A 14,857-nucleotide genomic window follows, 5' to 3' on the forward strand; every position below is an offset into this window, starting at 1 on the left:
CTCCTCTCTTGTTCTTGTTACCTGTGAGTCTTCCCCATCTGCCTGTCTCCTTCTTCCCTGAAATTTATTTGCCTTCTCACTCAGTGACTTGAGAATCATTAGTTCCCAAAGGATAAGAGCCACTGCTTCCTCTCATTTATGTACCAGGTTTTATGCACTGAAGTAAAAACTTGCAATGTTAAATTGAATGGTTACAACAGGAAAGACAAAAGGCCTTAAACAAAAAAAAGTAAAAAAAAAAAAAAAGTGTTGATTTGCCAAGTCATTCTCCCCTGCATACTTAATTTTTCACATGTTCTTAGGTGCAGTTTTATTTTGGTCTGACAGGCAGTTTTGGCTTGTACACCTTGGTTTTATATGTTTTTGTATTTAGTTAGAAGCCTCATCTGTTTTTGTTTTGTTTTCTCTCTTCCTCCCACTGATCAGGCTGGAGGTGTGGCATCTGGGCTAAATCATGTTCTCACGAATGACTTGACCGCTAAGAGGCTCCTGCATGTGAAGGGTCGAAGAGTGGTCAGGGCCACAGAAGTTCCTCTTAGCTGGGACAGTTTCAACAAGGGTGACTGCTTCATCATTGACCTTGGCACGGTAAGTCTTATATATACATGCAGACATCCAAAGGAAAGTGAATTGTCATCAGATCAAATCCAATGTACCTGCCATGGAGGATAATCCCCTTTTCTACACACTAGAAAGAGGTCATGTTTATGTGAGAGGCAATCATATCATATGACAAATTGGCAAGTATTTAAATAACACAAAGTGGGACTTCAAAGTTTTTATTTTCTCTGATAGGTTTAGAATGGAGTAGTGATTTAGTTCTTCCTACCATAGAACACACATTGAATAATTTTTAATATATTTACCCTTCTGTCTGAACAGAGCTTCCGCTAATTATTTTTGTCCTTAACTGGGTGTGGGAAAACATTATTTGAGGGAAAAATTGATTTCCGCAGAAAGCAAAGTTTCTAGAATTTCAAATGGATACAGGATGAGTTTAAACAGCCTGCCTGAGGGGTTTTAGGAGGTATTTTAGTATATATATCACTCGTACCCTAAACTATATTATTTCATACTTTTTGATTATTTTAAATTAAAACGCACAAGTAAAATATGAAGTATCATCTTAATGGGATGGGCAACATCTGACTTATTTTTTCTTCCAGGAAGAGAGGCCCCTCTAAGTTCAGGTATACTTATTAATCATTGTTACCTTGAAAAGAAGTAGTATTGCAGGGTCTTGTGTGGCCTCTAGAAGGTGGGACTGAAGTTGGGGCTTTTAAACTTTGTAAGGCGGAAATACAATAAAGTAGAAATAAAAGGTATTCCCTACCATTGAAAACCCATGGGCAAAGTTGAGAAGATGGGAAGACACGAGCACATTTATGATGCCCTTCGCGTCCTCCTCATGATCATAATTCTCACTACACCATGGACATCAGCATCCTACTCACTGTTCCTAACATTTCTGGGCCGAACATTGTACAGAGACTGGCTCTGACCTGTACTGCTTCGGTTAGCCTGAGGCTGGCACTGGCTGTGGAATTTGCTCAAGGTCGTACAGCCAGGGAATGGTGAAGCCAAGATTGGACCCTCAGGATGTCAGATTCCCACCTGCATGTTTTATTTTACTACCTCTCCTTGGGCAGTATTTGGGGGTGGGGGGTGTTGAAAGCATCAGACAAAAGCCCAAAGTGTTTATTCCACATGCACAGAGAAGGGACACTAAGGATTTTGAAAATAGAGCTACAAAGTCAAGGTTCTGTTTAAGCAGTATTAATTTGGTGACAGCACAGAGATTAAGTGTGCTAAGGTTATAAATTGTTTGGAAAATGGCCCCAAGCTATAAACTTCATGGGTTTTTCTAAGTTAGGAGACACCTATAGTTGTTTTTTTGTTTTGTTTTGTTTTGTTTTGTTTTGTTTTGTTTTACTGCTAGTGTGTAATTCAACTGCCTTCAATCACACCAGCTTGTGTACACAGTTGAGATCATAATATTAATGCCCAAAGTACAATTCTCAGTGTCACACTTAGACATATGCACCCAAAATGGCAGTACTGCTTCCCTGAATCGCACCATGAATTTCTTGGAAAAGTCCTTTTCAACTTTAAATGCTAACCCATTCTAACTACCTCAAGTCCTGACCCTTGGGTCGATGCAGAAAACAGACACTGTTGCATCCCTCTGTTTCTCTGAGGCCAACACTGTAACTTACACAAATGTATGCCCACATGTATCATCAAGCCACACAGTTCCAAAGCCAGTTAGAGCATTCAGAGTCTCTCAAGCCTCTACATAATAAATTGTCTACCTCAACATTCATCTCACCACTTACATTTTCTAGCCCTTTATCTTCTGATAATTCATGAAATGTTTTAACATATAAGATAGTATTTTTCGGGGCATCTGGGTAATTCAGTCAGTTAAGCGTCCGACTCTTGATTTCGGCTCATGTCATGATTTCACCATTCATTGGTTCGAGCCCCGCATCGGACTCCACAATGACAGCAAGGAGCCTGCATGGTATTCGCGCTCTCCCTTTCTCTCTGCCCCTCCCCTGCTTGCGTGTGTTCTCTCTTTCTCAAAATAAATAAATGTTTAAAAAAAAGATACTATTTTTCATAGAAAAAAAAGACTTCAGTCTTCGTCCAAATTGACTTTAACCTCAGATTCATCGATAAAAGCTGGGTATTTGATTAGATAATCTTTGGGGCCCCTAAACGGAAGAGCATTTCCCGTTGATAATGTAATTCATTACTGCCATTACTTGAAAATATTTTTCTTAAAATAACTTTGTATGTGGAATGTAATTGCTCCATACATGCAGTAATCTGTTTAATTACCATGAATGGCTTCCAGTTCAGCTTTCCAACTACCTACTCTTTCATCTAGAGCAAGTCGTTAACCTCTTCAAGCCCTAACTTCTTCATTTATTGTTTCCGTCTCGACTCTGGTTTCTGATGGTACGTCTAACCTTTGCTGACTATGATTCAGTCTCCGCTGACACAGAGTCACATCTGGAAATGACAGTTGTCCTTGTGGTTTCACTAGAGAAAAAAAGTCATACAGGGTGTGAGCAAGTCACTTGCACTGATACAGGTTGGGTGGTGACCTGGGTGTGACCTGGGGTTTTCTAGTCTTAATTTATATTCTTTTCACTATACTAAGCTAACTTGGTAGGATATAAGATGGTGTGGCTCTATAACAGAATCTGCTGAATTCAGAATTATGTCTAATCTACCTGAAAATCTACTGAAAGTAGTGTTGTTAATGAAATCATCTATTCTTTTCTTGAGCAAGTATTGAGCTTCCACAGTGGGTAGATAGGTGGGTGCTGCGGTAGGAAGATTGTAGTTCCAATGACATATTTTCTCTTCCCATGGGTAATATCTGCCATGGAAGAGTATGACCCATAAATATAGGCTCATAAAATAGGGGCAGAGCCTGTATTATGAGATTCAAGGACATTCGTGTGTTTATTAGTAAATTATATTTCATTTATATAGTTAATTACCTGTAATGACTTCCAAGTTGTCTCCTGCTTTCATGCCTAGTTAGAGACATTTGGAGTAATTTTGTTGTGGAGGTCATTGGGTTGGATTATCTCTTATTTGTAGAAATATTCTACATCCCAAAGGGATACCCTCGTAAGAATCAAGCATTGGAGTGCTACATATATTCTCTTTTACTCACATGATCTCTTTTTATGTTACTAACCTTTAACCAGTTGGTATGTTGCCAATAATTTCTAAACGGTGATAAGATCTTGCAATTACCTTGGGGACTTTAGTTTTGAGGTGTGTCACAGTCAGCAAAGAAGGACATCAGAACAAAATTTTCTCTATTATAATATTTTAATAGGAGTAACTGAGTTCACAATTTCATAGCCACTTTCTGCATTAGAGAGTACAAAAAGAAGCCAGTGCAATTTCTTCAAGTTTGTTTTATTATACAGGTATGAAAAAAGCAGGTTAGACATCTAAAGCTCTCATCTAACTAGAGCCAGCTGGCCAAGACTAAGGTTATGGATATTATCTAAATCCTATATTTTGATTGTGTTTGAGGGAAACCAACCTGTTTGATAAACAATCACTATCATTAATGTGATATGCCATATATTTGCTGTTATAGGATATGAGACTACAGTAAATATTTCCTAGATATGACAGTGTAACCACCTCAATCAATTTAATCACTTTGAAAGTTAAGAAAATCATCAGCATTTTAGAAGATGATTTAGAATAGCTATCTTATATTTAATGTATTTTCAGAAAATAATATGGAACATGGCTAGATCTTAGGAACCTGGAATGTACTGAATCTTTGGAGAAGGGCTTTTGAACTGTATTTTAATGTTGGTGAATTTATTAATCATCATTTCCCCACTATTTTTAAAGCTATGAGGTAGTTGAGGTACTTGTAGATGACTAACAAAATCACACGTAAATATATTGCAACAAAGCCATCAGCAACTACAGAAGGTGAATGATAATGAAAAAAGTCCATATTCCCAAAGTTTGGGATCTGGATCTAATTCGTTCAGAAATATGTGTCAGCGTCAGCCACTAGGGGAGAGTTGGATTTCATAGGAGGAGGAATTTCTGTGGTGAGTTACTAATTGTGCTGTTGGGCATGTTCTGTTTCCTTGTTAACTTGTTTGGTCAGTTTTGTCCCACTCGCCTTGCTATTTATAACCTATCACCCCCTCTCTCACTGTTTCCTCCTGCTACTTTGAAACGTCAGTCTTCACTTCCTCATTTACCAGTCAGTCTGCAACCCACGCTTTCTGACTTTCACTCCCACCATTTCTTTGAATCTGTTCATCTTATGATCAGCAATGCCTTCTGCTAAATCCAGTGGACACTTTGCACAGTACCCACTCCATTCCCGGGCCGCAGTTGACACTGTTGATCACCTCCTTTTCTTCAGCATCACGCCTCCCCTGGCTCCCTGCTGCTGTTCCCTTTCAAGCCATTCTTTCTCATTCTTCTTTGCCTGGTCTGCCCACCCCCACGAGTCTTTGTTTTTTTTTAATTTAATTTTTAATTTTTTAAAATTTATATCCAAATTAGTTAGCATATAGTGAAATAATGATTTCAGGAGTAGATTCCTTAATTCCCCTTACCCATTTAGCCCATCCCCGCCTCCCGCAATCCCTCCAGCAACCCTGTTTGTTCTCCATATTTATGAGTCTCTTCTGTTTTGTCCCCACCCTGTTTTTATATTATTTTTGTTTATCTTCCCTTATGTTCATGTGTTTTGTCTCTTAAAGTCCTCATATGAGTGAAGTCATATGATTTTTGTCTTTCTCTGAGTGATTGCACTTAGCATAATACCCTCCAGTTCCATCCACGTAGTTGCAAATGGCAAGATTTCATTATTTTTGATTGCCGAGTAATACTCCATTATATATATATATATATGTATATATATATGTATATATATATATATATACCACATCTTTTTTTTTTAAATTTTTTTTTATGTTTATTTATTTTTGAGACAGAGAGAGACAGAGCATGAATGGGGGAGGGTCAGAGAGAGGGAGACACAGAATCTGAAACAGGCTCCAGGCTCCGAGCTGTCAGCACAGAGCCCGGCGCGGGGCTCGAACTCACGGACCGCGAGATCGTGACCTGAGCCGAAGTCAGCCGCTTCACCGACTGAGCCACCCAGGCGCCCCATACCACATCTTCTTTATCCATTCATCCCTCCATGGACATTTGGGCTCTTTCCATACTTTGGCTATTGTTGATATTGCTGCTATAAACATGGCGGTGCATGTACCCCTTCGAAACAGCACACCTGTATCCTGTGGATAAATGCCTAGTAGTGCAATTGCTGGGTCTTTGGGTAGTTCTATTTTTAGTTTTTTGAGGAACCTCCATACTGTTTTCCAGAGTGGCTGCACCAGCTTGCATTGCCACCAACAACGCAAAAGAGATCCTCTCTCTCCTCATGCTTGCCAACATCTGTTGTTGCCTGAGTTGTTCATGTTAGCCATTCTGACAGGTGTAAGGTGGTATCTCATTGTGGTTTTGATTTGTATTTCTCTGATGATGAGTGATGTGGAGCATTTTTTCATGTGTCTGTTGGCCATCTGGATGTCTTCCTTGGAGAAGTGTCTATTCATGTCTTTTGCCCATTTCTTCACTGGATTATTTGTTTTTTGGGTGTGGAGTTTGATAAGTTCTGTATAGATTTTGGATACTAACCCTTTATCTGATAATGTCGTTTGCAAATATCTTCTCCCATTCTGTCAGTTGCCTTTTAGTTTTGTTGGTTGTTTCCTTCGCTGTGCAGAAGCTTTTTGTTTTGATGAGGTCCCAGTAGTTCATTTTTGCTTTTGTTTCCCTTGCCTCCAGAGACATGTTGAGTAAGAAGTTGCTGCGGGCAAGATCAAAGAGGTTTTTGCCTGCTTTCTCTTCGAGGATTTTGATGGCTTCCTGTCTTACATTGAGGTCTTTCATCCATTTTGAGTTTATTTTTGTGTATGGTCTAAGAAAGTGGTCCAGGTTCATTCTTCTGCATGTCTCTGTCCAGTTTTCCCAGCACCACTTGCTGAAGAGACTGTGTTTATTCTATTGGATATTCTTTCCTGCTTTGTCAAAGATTAGTTGGCCATACATTTGTGGGTCCATTTCTGGGTTCTCTATTCTGTACCATTGATCTGAGTGTCTGTTCTTATGCCAGTACCATACTGTCTTGATGATTACAGCTTTGTAGTATAGCTTAAAGTCTGGGATTGTGATGCCTCCTGCTTTGGATTTCTTTTTCAAGATTGCTTTGGCTATTCGGGTCATTTCTGGTTCCATACAAATTTTAGGATTATTTATTCTAGCTCTGTGAAGAATGCTGGTGTTACTTTGATGGGGATTGCATTGAATATGTAGATTGCTTTGGGTAGTATTGGCATTTTAACAGTATTTGTTCTTCCTATCCAGGAGCATGGAATCTTTTTCTATTTTTTTTTTTTTTTTTTTTTTTTTTTTTTTTTTTTTTTTTTTTTTTTGTCTTCTTCAATTTCTTTCATAAGCTTTCTATAATTTTCAGTGTATAGATTTTTCACCTCTTTGGTTAGATTTATTCCTAGGTATTTTATGGTTTTTTGTGCAACTGTATATGGGATCAATTCCTTGATTTCTCTGTCACTTCATTGTTGGTGTATAGGAATGCAACCAATTTCTGTGCATTGATTTTATATCCTGCAACTTTACTGAATTCATGAATCAATTCTAGCAGTTTTTTGGTGGAATCTTTTGGGTTTTCCATATAGAGTATCATGTCATCTGCGAAGAGTGAAAGTTTGACCTCCTCCTGGCCGATTTGGGTGCCTTTTATTTCTTTGTGTTGTCTGATTGCAGAGGCTAAAACTTCTAATACTATGTTGAATAACAGTGGCGTGAGTGGACATCCCTGTCTTGTTCCTGACCTTAAAGAATTCCACTTTTATCATTGTCTCTTTACTCATTCTTACTGAGCAAATATATCCTCACCCAAAGCTTCAACTACTCACCCACTGGTAAATCTGCCTGAGCTCTGTGTCAGTATTTCACACTACCTCCCAGATATTTCTTGTGTATATCACAAGAACCTCACTGGACAAGTAAAAATGGAACCTACAACCTCACCCTCTGATTCCAAAATGATTTTGTATCTTCTTGTTCTTATGAGTTGAATGAAGCTACCAGTCATTTAGACCTCCAACCCCAAATCCAGAAGTCATCCAGATGACTTCTCCCAGGGGCTGCACATTCAATCAGTCACTATGTCTACTCTCTTCTACTTCCTGAGTGTCTCCTGAATCCTTCCCATGTTCTTCATCACCATGGCACTATCTCATTGTGCTGGGCATGAGACTTCCCCTCAAGTCACCATGTTTTTGCTTTTACACACATTATTTCCTTTGCCTAGAATCCACTTTTCCTCTGCAACACTTTTCTTTGGTAAGCATCCCATTATCATCTCATCCTTAATATTCAACTGTGGTATTTCTTCTTTATAATGTACTCCTTGACCTCTTCCTCCCTTCTTTCCCTGTCCCACATCACACTCCTGTAAAATTAGGCAATCCTTTATCTCATATTTCCTGTTACCATGCACACTTACTTTGAGCGTTTTCCATATTGCCTCTCCACTCACTTATTAGCCTCACTCATTCACTTTGTCTATAATATAAGGCCCAGAAAGTACAGTCACTCAAGAAATGTTTCAACAAATGTACATCTGTCCAACATAAAGCATATAGTCTCATGCAGTCATGTATATAGAGGTGTAATTCTCTTTTTTCATCTATAGTTCAGCTTGACTTTATAGTTAAGCTTCTATTGCTACAGAAGGGTTAAAAATAAAATAATCTTGCCCTATTAAGGTGAGCTTTGTTTATCATTAAAGCAAATCATACTTATCTCACCAATTCTCTTTTCCATCCATCAGGTACAGGGGATGTTTGTGTAATATTATGGACTGGGGATGGGGGACGAGATTGACATCGGAAGTGAATCTGGTTTGCAGGCTTTAGCCCTCACTCCTCTCTATCATTCATTGAGTCTTGGCCCTTTCATTCATTCTTGAGCTTTGGGTTTTAGGCTTTGGGCTTTGGTCTCTGTCCGAAGATTTTTGCTGGAAAAATATCTATGGCCTTATTTGATCTGATATGTCCACATATCCACTGCAAGACCCTTTCTGGTTTTGTCAGTCATTCCAGTAGCCCCTCAGGAATTCTGCCTTATTTTCCCCATACATATTTTTCCCTTATTTTTGCCACATGCAGTTGTGGGGACACTGTACCCACATTGTACCAGTAGACATTGGTCTGATTGCCTGGACACTGCCCACAGGTGTTTCTACTCTAATGCTCAGGGTCATGGATGAATATATGACAAATATGTTGGAGGGCAATGTACTGAGCTCTTCTCAAAGATTCATTGCATCTGATTCTAGTTCTCCTGTAATCTACTTTTCTCTCCTTGGACCTGACAAGTCAGCCTTACAACATTTCACAGCGCTGCCTGCTCCCTGGTTCCTGCAGTACACTCTAGCCCCTAAGGCCAAGACTCTGGTTCTTGCTGTGCAAAACCAAATTTCTATTGGTTGCTTCCTCACTCCTTCCCTCAGAGAACTTTAACAAAATCAAAGCTCTTTTAAATGAAACCTATGTTGGCTTTCAGACTTTGTGTCTGTTATCACTTAAAAATGTTTACCTTAGAACAAAAAAATGGACAAAATCTTTGTTCTGAAGAAATTTGTCATTACCCAAAAATAATGCATTCCATTAGACTGATAAGGGGAAAGCCTTGAGGCAGCAAGAGAAGATAATGGGAAAGATAAACCTATTGTTAAATTTCTAAAATTTACCCTGCAACAAGAGTAGGGATGAACGATAGTTATTGTGCACTTAGTGTGCACTGGGTACCCGAGTATAACGATGGAAACCAGCTAACCTTTGGCCTCCAGGTGCTCTCAAATGGTGAGAGGCACAGACACATACAAGGCTTGGGGTATGACAAGGTAGAAGGTGAGAAGTGCTAGAATGCAGACACAGACACATTACAAGGGCCCTAGGAAAGACAACTCCCAAGGTAAAATGATTTCTGTTTTAATTCTCAGTTTCACATTAGAATCACTAGGAAGAGATTTGAATAATTTTTTTTAATGTTTATTTATTTTTGAAAGAGAGAGAGACTGTGAGCAGGTGAGGGGCAGAGAGAGGGGGAGACACAGAATCCTTAGCAGGCTCCAGGCTCTGAGCTCTGAGTCCAGAGCCGGATGGCCAGACTTGAACTCAGTAGCCATGACGTCATGACCTGAGCCAAAGTCAGACCCTTAACCTACTGAGCCACCCAGTTGCCCCATCACTAGGAAAAGTTTTTTAAAATACTGATGCCTATATGATTTGACCCCTAAAGATTCTGATTTTAACGGTTTGGGATGGGACTTCGGTGTAAGTAGTTTTTGGGCCTCAACCTGGGTCATTTTATTGTACAGTTAACATTGAAAACCATTTCAGTATGGCAAACATCTAAAGGTGCTGGAAAATTCAGGGTTATGTGTCTGAAAAACCAGTAAACAGAATTAAAAATAGTTAAGTCACCAACTTACATGGCTGGCAGAAGTTATTTTGATGAAAAGTGATGATAAAACTTGTTTGATTTTCCAAGTAGTCTGAAGAGTATTAAGAACATAATTTCACCACCTCCCACTATCGTTGTGAAAGGAATGATCCCAAAGCTGTCACCTCATGACATCACTACCAGCAGCCAGTCTAGAAGGGCGCAAGTCATATCCCCCTCTCCCGGTCTTACAGGATACATCCAAAGGGCATTGTAGACCAATCCTGTAGGCTTTAACCTTTTAGCTATTGCTCGATTCTTCTCTTCTCCATCACCATTGCTGTGCCCTAGTTCATATTGCAATCCCTTCCTTTCTTGTCACCAAGCCTTTAGTGGCCACACACACACAATCCATTCATCTTCCATTCTTCAATCAGAGGTGTTTTTAAAAATACACATATGGGTCAGTGAATGATATTGGCCTTGTTTGGGTTTGAACAACAAAATAGGATGTAAATAAATACTTGTTCGTCTAAAAGCTAAAAAAAAAAAATAATAAAAGTCATGGTTTAAAGTTTTGAAATAGAAACAGGAGGTATCTCACAAGTCATTACCATGTTTAAGTTATGCTTAGAGAGCCTCCAGCAGAAAGGGATATCTGAATAAACTTTTATATTTAGTTAACTAGATCTAAGGGAAAACTACACACAGTAAAAATAAAGCCAGTAGAGGCAAGGGAAAGGAAGAGGTCTGGCCCCTCTTTTCCTTTTATAAAATTATAGATATATTTAGAATAAAAAACTTAGTAAAAGACAAAAGAATAATGAGTCTGTGATGAATTCCTTGCATGTTATGAGTCAACATCACATGGGCAGTTGTGGGTGCTCCTTAAACTCAGCTTCTGAAATCTTGTTTCCCTTCAAGGACATCACTGAGCATTGTTTTATTTCTACTCTTATTTCCTGTCCTCAAATGAGGTTTGACTGCACTTTTATGTTTTGTTAACTCTGACCACGTAGTTTAAAGGAAATTTTGGAAACGTCTACTTTGTCCTTGGTGTGGTTGTTTCCATAAATTTCACTCAGTTGCTTTTATTTCTTATTATTGGTGGTCCAAATGAATTGCCTGTAACAGATTTATATTTACTGTCTTATGTACTTTTCCAGTTATCCAGAGTAATTTTGTTTTCCTTTAATAGTTTGTATATTAAGAGTTAATTGTAATTTCACAAACTTCAACTGTAGGGTGTCCAGAAGCAATGTGTACATCAGCAAATATTTGCCAGAATTTAAGCGTATTTCATTCTGAAGCAAATGGATGCTTCCATATTGACAAAGGGTTTTATGTCCCTTCCCCCAAAGAAGTACAACATTTAGTGTTGAGTTGTTAAATTCCTTAGGATCCTAGAGGGTAAATAGTTACCCCTGAAACCATGTTTGCTTTGTAATTTTCAATGTTGAGTCTACTTAAATCAGATTTACAACAGGCTTTTTAAATAAATCCCATTAAAGTATTATAAATAAAACAATTTAAATTACAATGAAAACTTTTTGTTGTAGTAATACATATCAACCTATTACATCAGTTCAGGGATTTTTTAGCTCTGTGTAGCATTTTTGGGTTTGTTTTTTTTTTTTTTTTTTTTTTTTTTTAAGCTCACTCTTTCCAAAAAATAGGGTGAGTTAAATTACAAGTGCAAGGCCAATTGAGTACAGAGTTTCCTTGTGCACAGAGTGGTGAAGTGGTCTTAACCAGCTACCTCTGAATAAAGTAAGTGTTGTCAGTACAACTTATTAATAGTACTGCACACATTTATTTCAGTACAGTAGAGCTTTGTTAAAATGTGATGTCCTAAACACATCATCCACCCGTGATAGAATTTAAATTGCTCAAATTTAATGGATTGCTAAGATTCCATTTAGCAAATTTAAATAGATTTTCCTGTTTAAAATGTAAAGCATGTTTTAATGCATTGCTGCCATGATCAAATGAAATATATTTTGCAGAAAAACTTAAGCAACTTTGAAAGAAAAGGGTTTTTTAATTAATATAACTCTTTAAACAATTCTGGCTTTTGGCAGTTTATAAGCGCAGTGTATATTTCATTGTATTTCATGTCTGAATTAACCATGGAAAATTAAGTCTAGTAAATAAGGTAATCTGTTGCTTTTATAGAAATAGCAGCACAAAATAGATGACAAAAGAGTAAGCATAACACAAAGCATTCATTTTCATGTCCAATTAGAAATTTTCTGTCACGCTTTCTTTAGTGATTTGGTCATCTTGAGTTAAAAGGAAAATTCTACTTTTAAAAGTTTTGTTATTTTTATGAGCATTTCCTACATAAGATTTCACTATTTAAAATTTTTTTTATTGAAGTATAGTTGCCAAACAATGTTGTATTAGTTTCAGGTGTACAACATAGGGATTTGACAGTTCCATACATTACACAGCATTCACCACGATGTGTGGTCACCATCTGTCACCATATAATGTTATTACAATGTTGTTGATTCTATTTCTTATGCTGTACTTTTCATCCCTGTGACTCATTTATCTTATAACTAGAAGTTTGTATCTCTTAATCCCAGTAACCTATTTCATCCACCCTTCTCCCCTCTGGCAACCACTAGTTTGTTCTCTGTATTTATGATTCTGTTTCTGGTTTTTGTCTGTTTTATTTTTTAGATTCCACATTTAAGTGAAATCTTGATATTTGTCTTTCTCTGTATGACTTATTTTACTTCCCATATTACCCTTTAGGTCTATCCATGTTGTCACAAATGATATAATCCTACTCTTTCTTATTATGCCTGAGTAATATCAGGTGTGTGTATGTGTGTGTCTTCTTTATCCATTCACGTATCAGGTGGATGTATAGGTTGCTTACACAGCTTGGCTATTATAAATAATGCTGCAGTGAACATGGAGTGCGTATACTTTTTCAAGTTAGTGTTTTCATTTTCTTTATTCCAAGAGTGGAATTAGTGGATCATAGGGTAGTTCTATTTTTAATTTTTGAGAACATCCATACTGTTTTCCACGGTGGTTGCACCAATTTACGTCCCCATCCACAGTGCATAAGGGTTCCCTTTTTGCCACATCCTCACCAACACTTGTGATCTCTTGTCTTTTTGATTCTAGCCATTCTGACAGGGGTAAGATGATATCTCACTGTGGTTTTGGTCTGGATTTCTCTGATGATGAGTGATGTTGAGCATGTTTTCCTGTGTCTGTTGGCCATCTGTCTGTATGTGTTCTTTGAAAACATGTCTATTCGGGTGCTCTGCCCATTTTTTTAATCAGATTTTTTTTTTTTTTTTTTTTTTTGGTGTTGAGTTGTATGAGTTCTTTATATATTTTGGATATTAACTCCTTATTGGATATATCATTTGCAAATATTTTCTCCTATTCAGTAGTTTGCCTTTTCATTATGTTGATAGTTTCCTTCACTGCACAGAAGCTTTTTACTTTGATGTAGTCTCAATTGTTCATTTTCATTTTTATTTCTCTTGCCTGAGGAGACACATCCAGAAAAATGTTGCTAGGGCTAATGTCCAGGAGATTACTGCCTATAATTTCCTTTAGGAATTTATGGTTTCAGGTCTTACATTTAGGTATTTAATGTATTTTGGGTTTATTTTTGTGTGTGGTGAAAGAAAGTGTTCTAGTTTAACTCATTTTCATGTAGCCATCCAGTTTTCCCAACACCATATATTGAAGAAACTGTTTTTTCCTCATTACAAATACTTGCATCCTTTGTCATAGATTAAGTGACTATATAGGAATGGGTGTATTTCTGGGTTCTCTATTCTAAGTGTCTGCTTTTGCACTTGTACCATATTGTTTTGATCACTGTAGCTTTGTAGTATATCTTGAAATCATGGATTGTGATATCTCCAGCTTTGTTCTTTTTGCTATTTTCAAAGTGGAAACTGAGGCCTATCAGTAATGGTGAGGAATATTTTCTATAACTAAATTTATCTGTGAACTGATACTACACATAGAAACTCCCAGCCCAAGGTAATATCATAGAAAATATATTGGGTTTCATGGAACGTGGTAAAATTCTACATTAAATAATAATTATATTAAATTATTATCTACAATTCTTTTCTAAACACATTTTGCCAAGCTTCCATAATGCTTTACAGAAGCTAATGAAATTTAGCATGATTTATATCATCTCTTTGAAGTAAGGTAGGGAGAAAATAAACACCTGTTGGACAATTATATAAATACAAGTCAGTAGTGAAAGTTGCTAATAAGTCTGAGAAATCTAGAGATCTGATCTTCTGATCTATGCCCTATATTTCCCCGTAATGTAAATATTAGAAGTTTGTTTTCTCAAACATACTGAGAAAAGAATCATTTACAAAGTCTCATGGAATAGCATAGGAAAGAAATCTGAGCCAAGAGGCTAGATGTACTTCTCAGAGAAGCCTGCTTGGCTGCATTGAGTAATTAGATGTTACAGATTCTTTGTAAAAGCCTGCCAGGTGCAATGTGCTAGGGCACCAGCAGGGCTGAGGGGTTCTCAGCACTTGTTGAATGCTAGAACCATCTAAGGTGCGTTCAAAAAACAGGGCTGCCCAGAACACACCTGAGAGTCCCTAAGGTATCGCTCAAGTATGTGTATTTTTCAAAATCACCTTTCCTACCCCATCACCTGATTTTAATGCTCAGTGATAGGCACTGACTAATTGTTGGCAACCATTTGTTTATACTCTGTTAACTGCTGACCTGGGCATAGTATTCAAATTGACTCCAAATGTGATTCTCTATATTCAGATACCTAGATGTA

General features: G+C 37.6%; 1 protein-coding gene across 1 annotated transcript in view; it reads left to right on the forward strand.

Moving 5' to 3' along the window:
• The window catches only part of SCIN (scinderin), an 80,708-nt gene that overhangs the window by 11,457 nt on the left and 54,394 nt on the right, over positions 1-14,857 (forward strand). The window contains exon 3 of the mRNA XM_049641557.1: positions 427-588. Coding sequence (XP_049497514.1) covers positions 427-588 — 162 coding nt within the window. The remainder of the gene's footprint in view (positions 1-426; positions 589-14,857) is intronic.

Source organism: Panthera uncia, chromosome A2 (genome assembly GCF_023721935.1).
Source record: "Panthera uncia isolate 11264 chromosome A2, Puncia_PCG_1.0, whole genome shotgun sequence".
Lineage (NCBI taxonomy): Eukaryota > Metazoa > Chordata > Mammalia > Carnivora > Felidae > Panthera > Panthera uncia.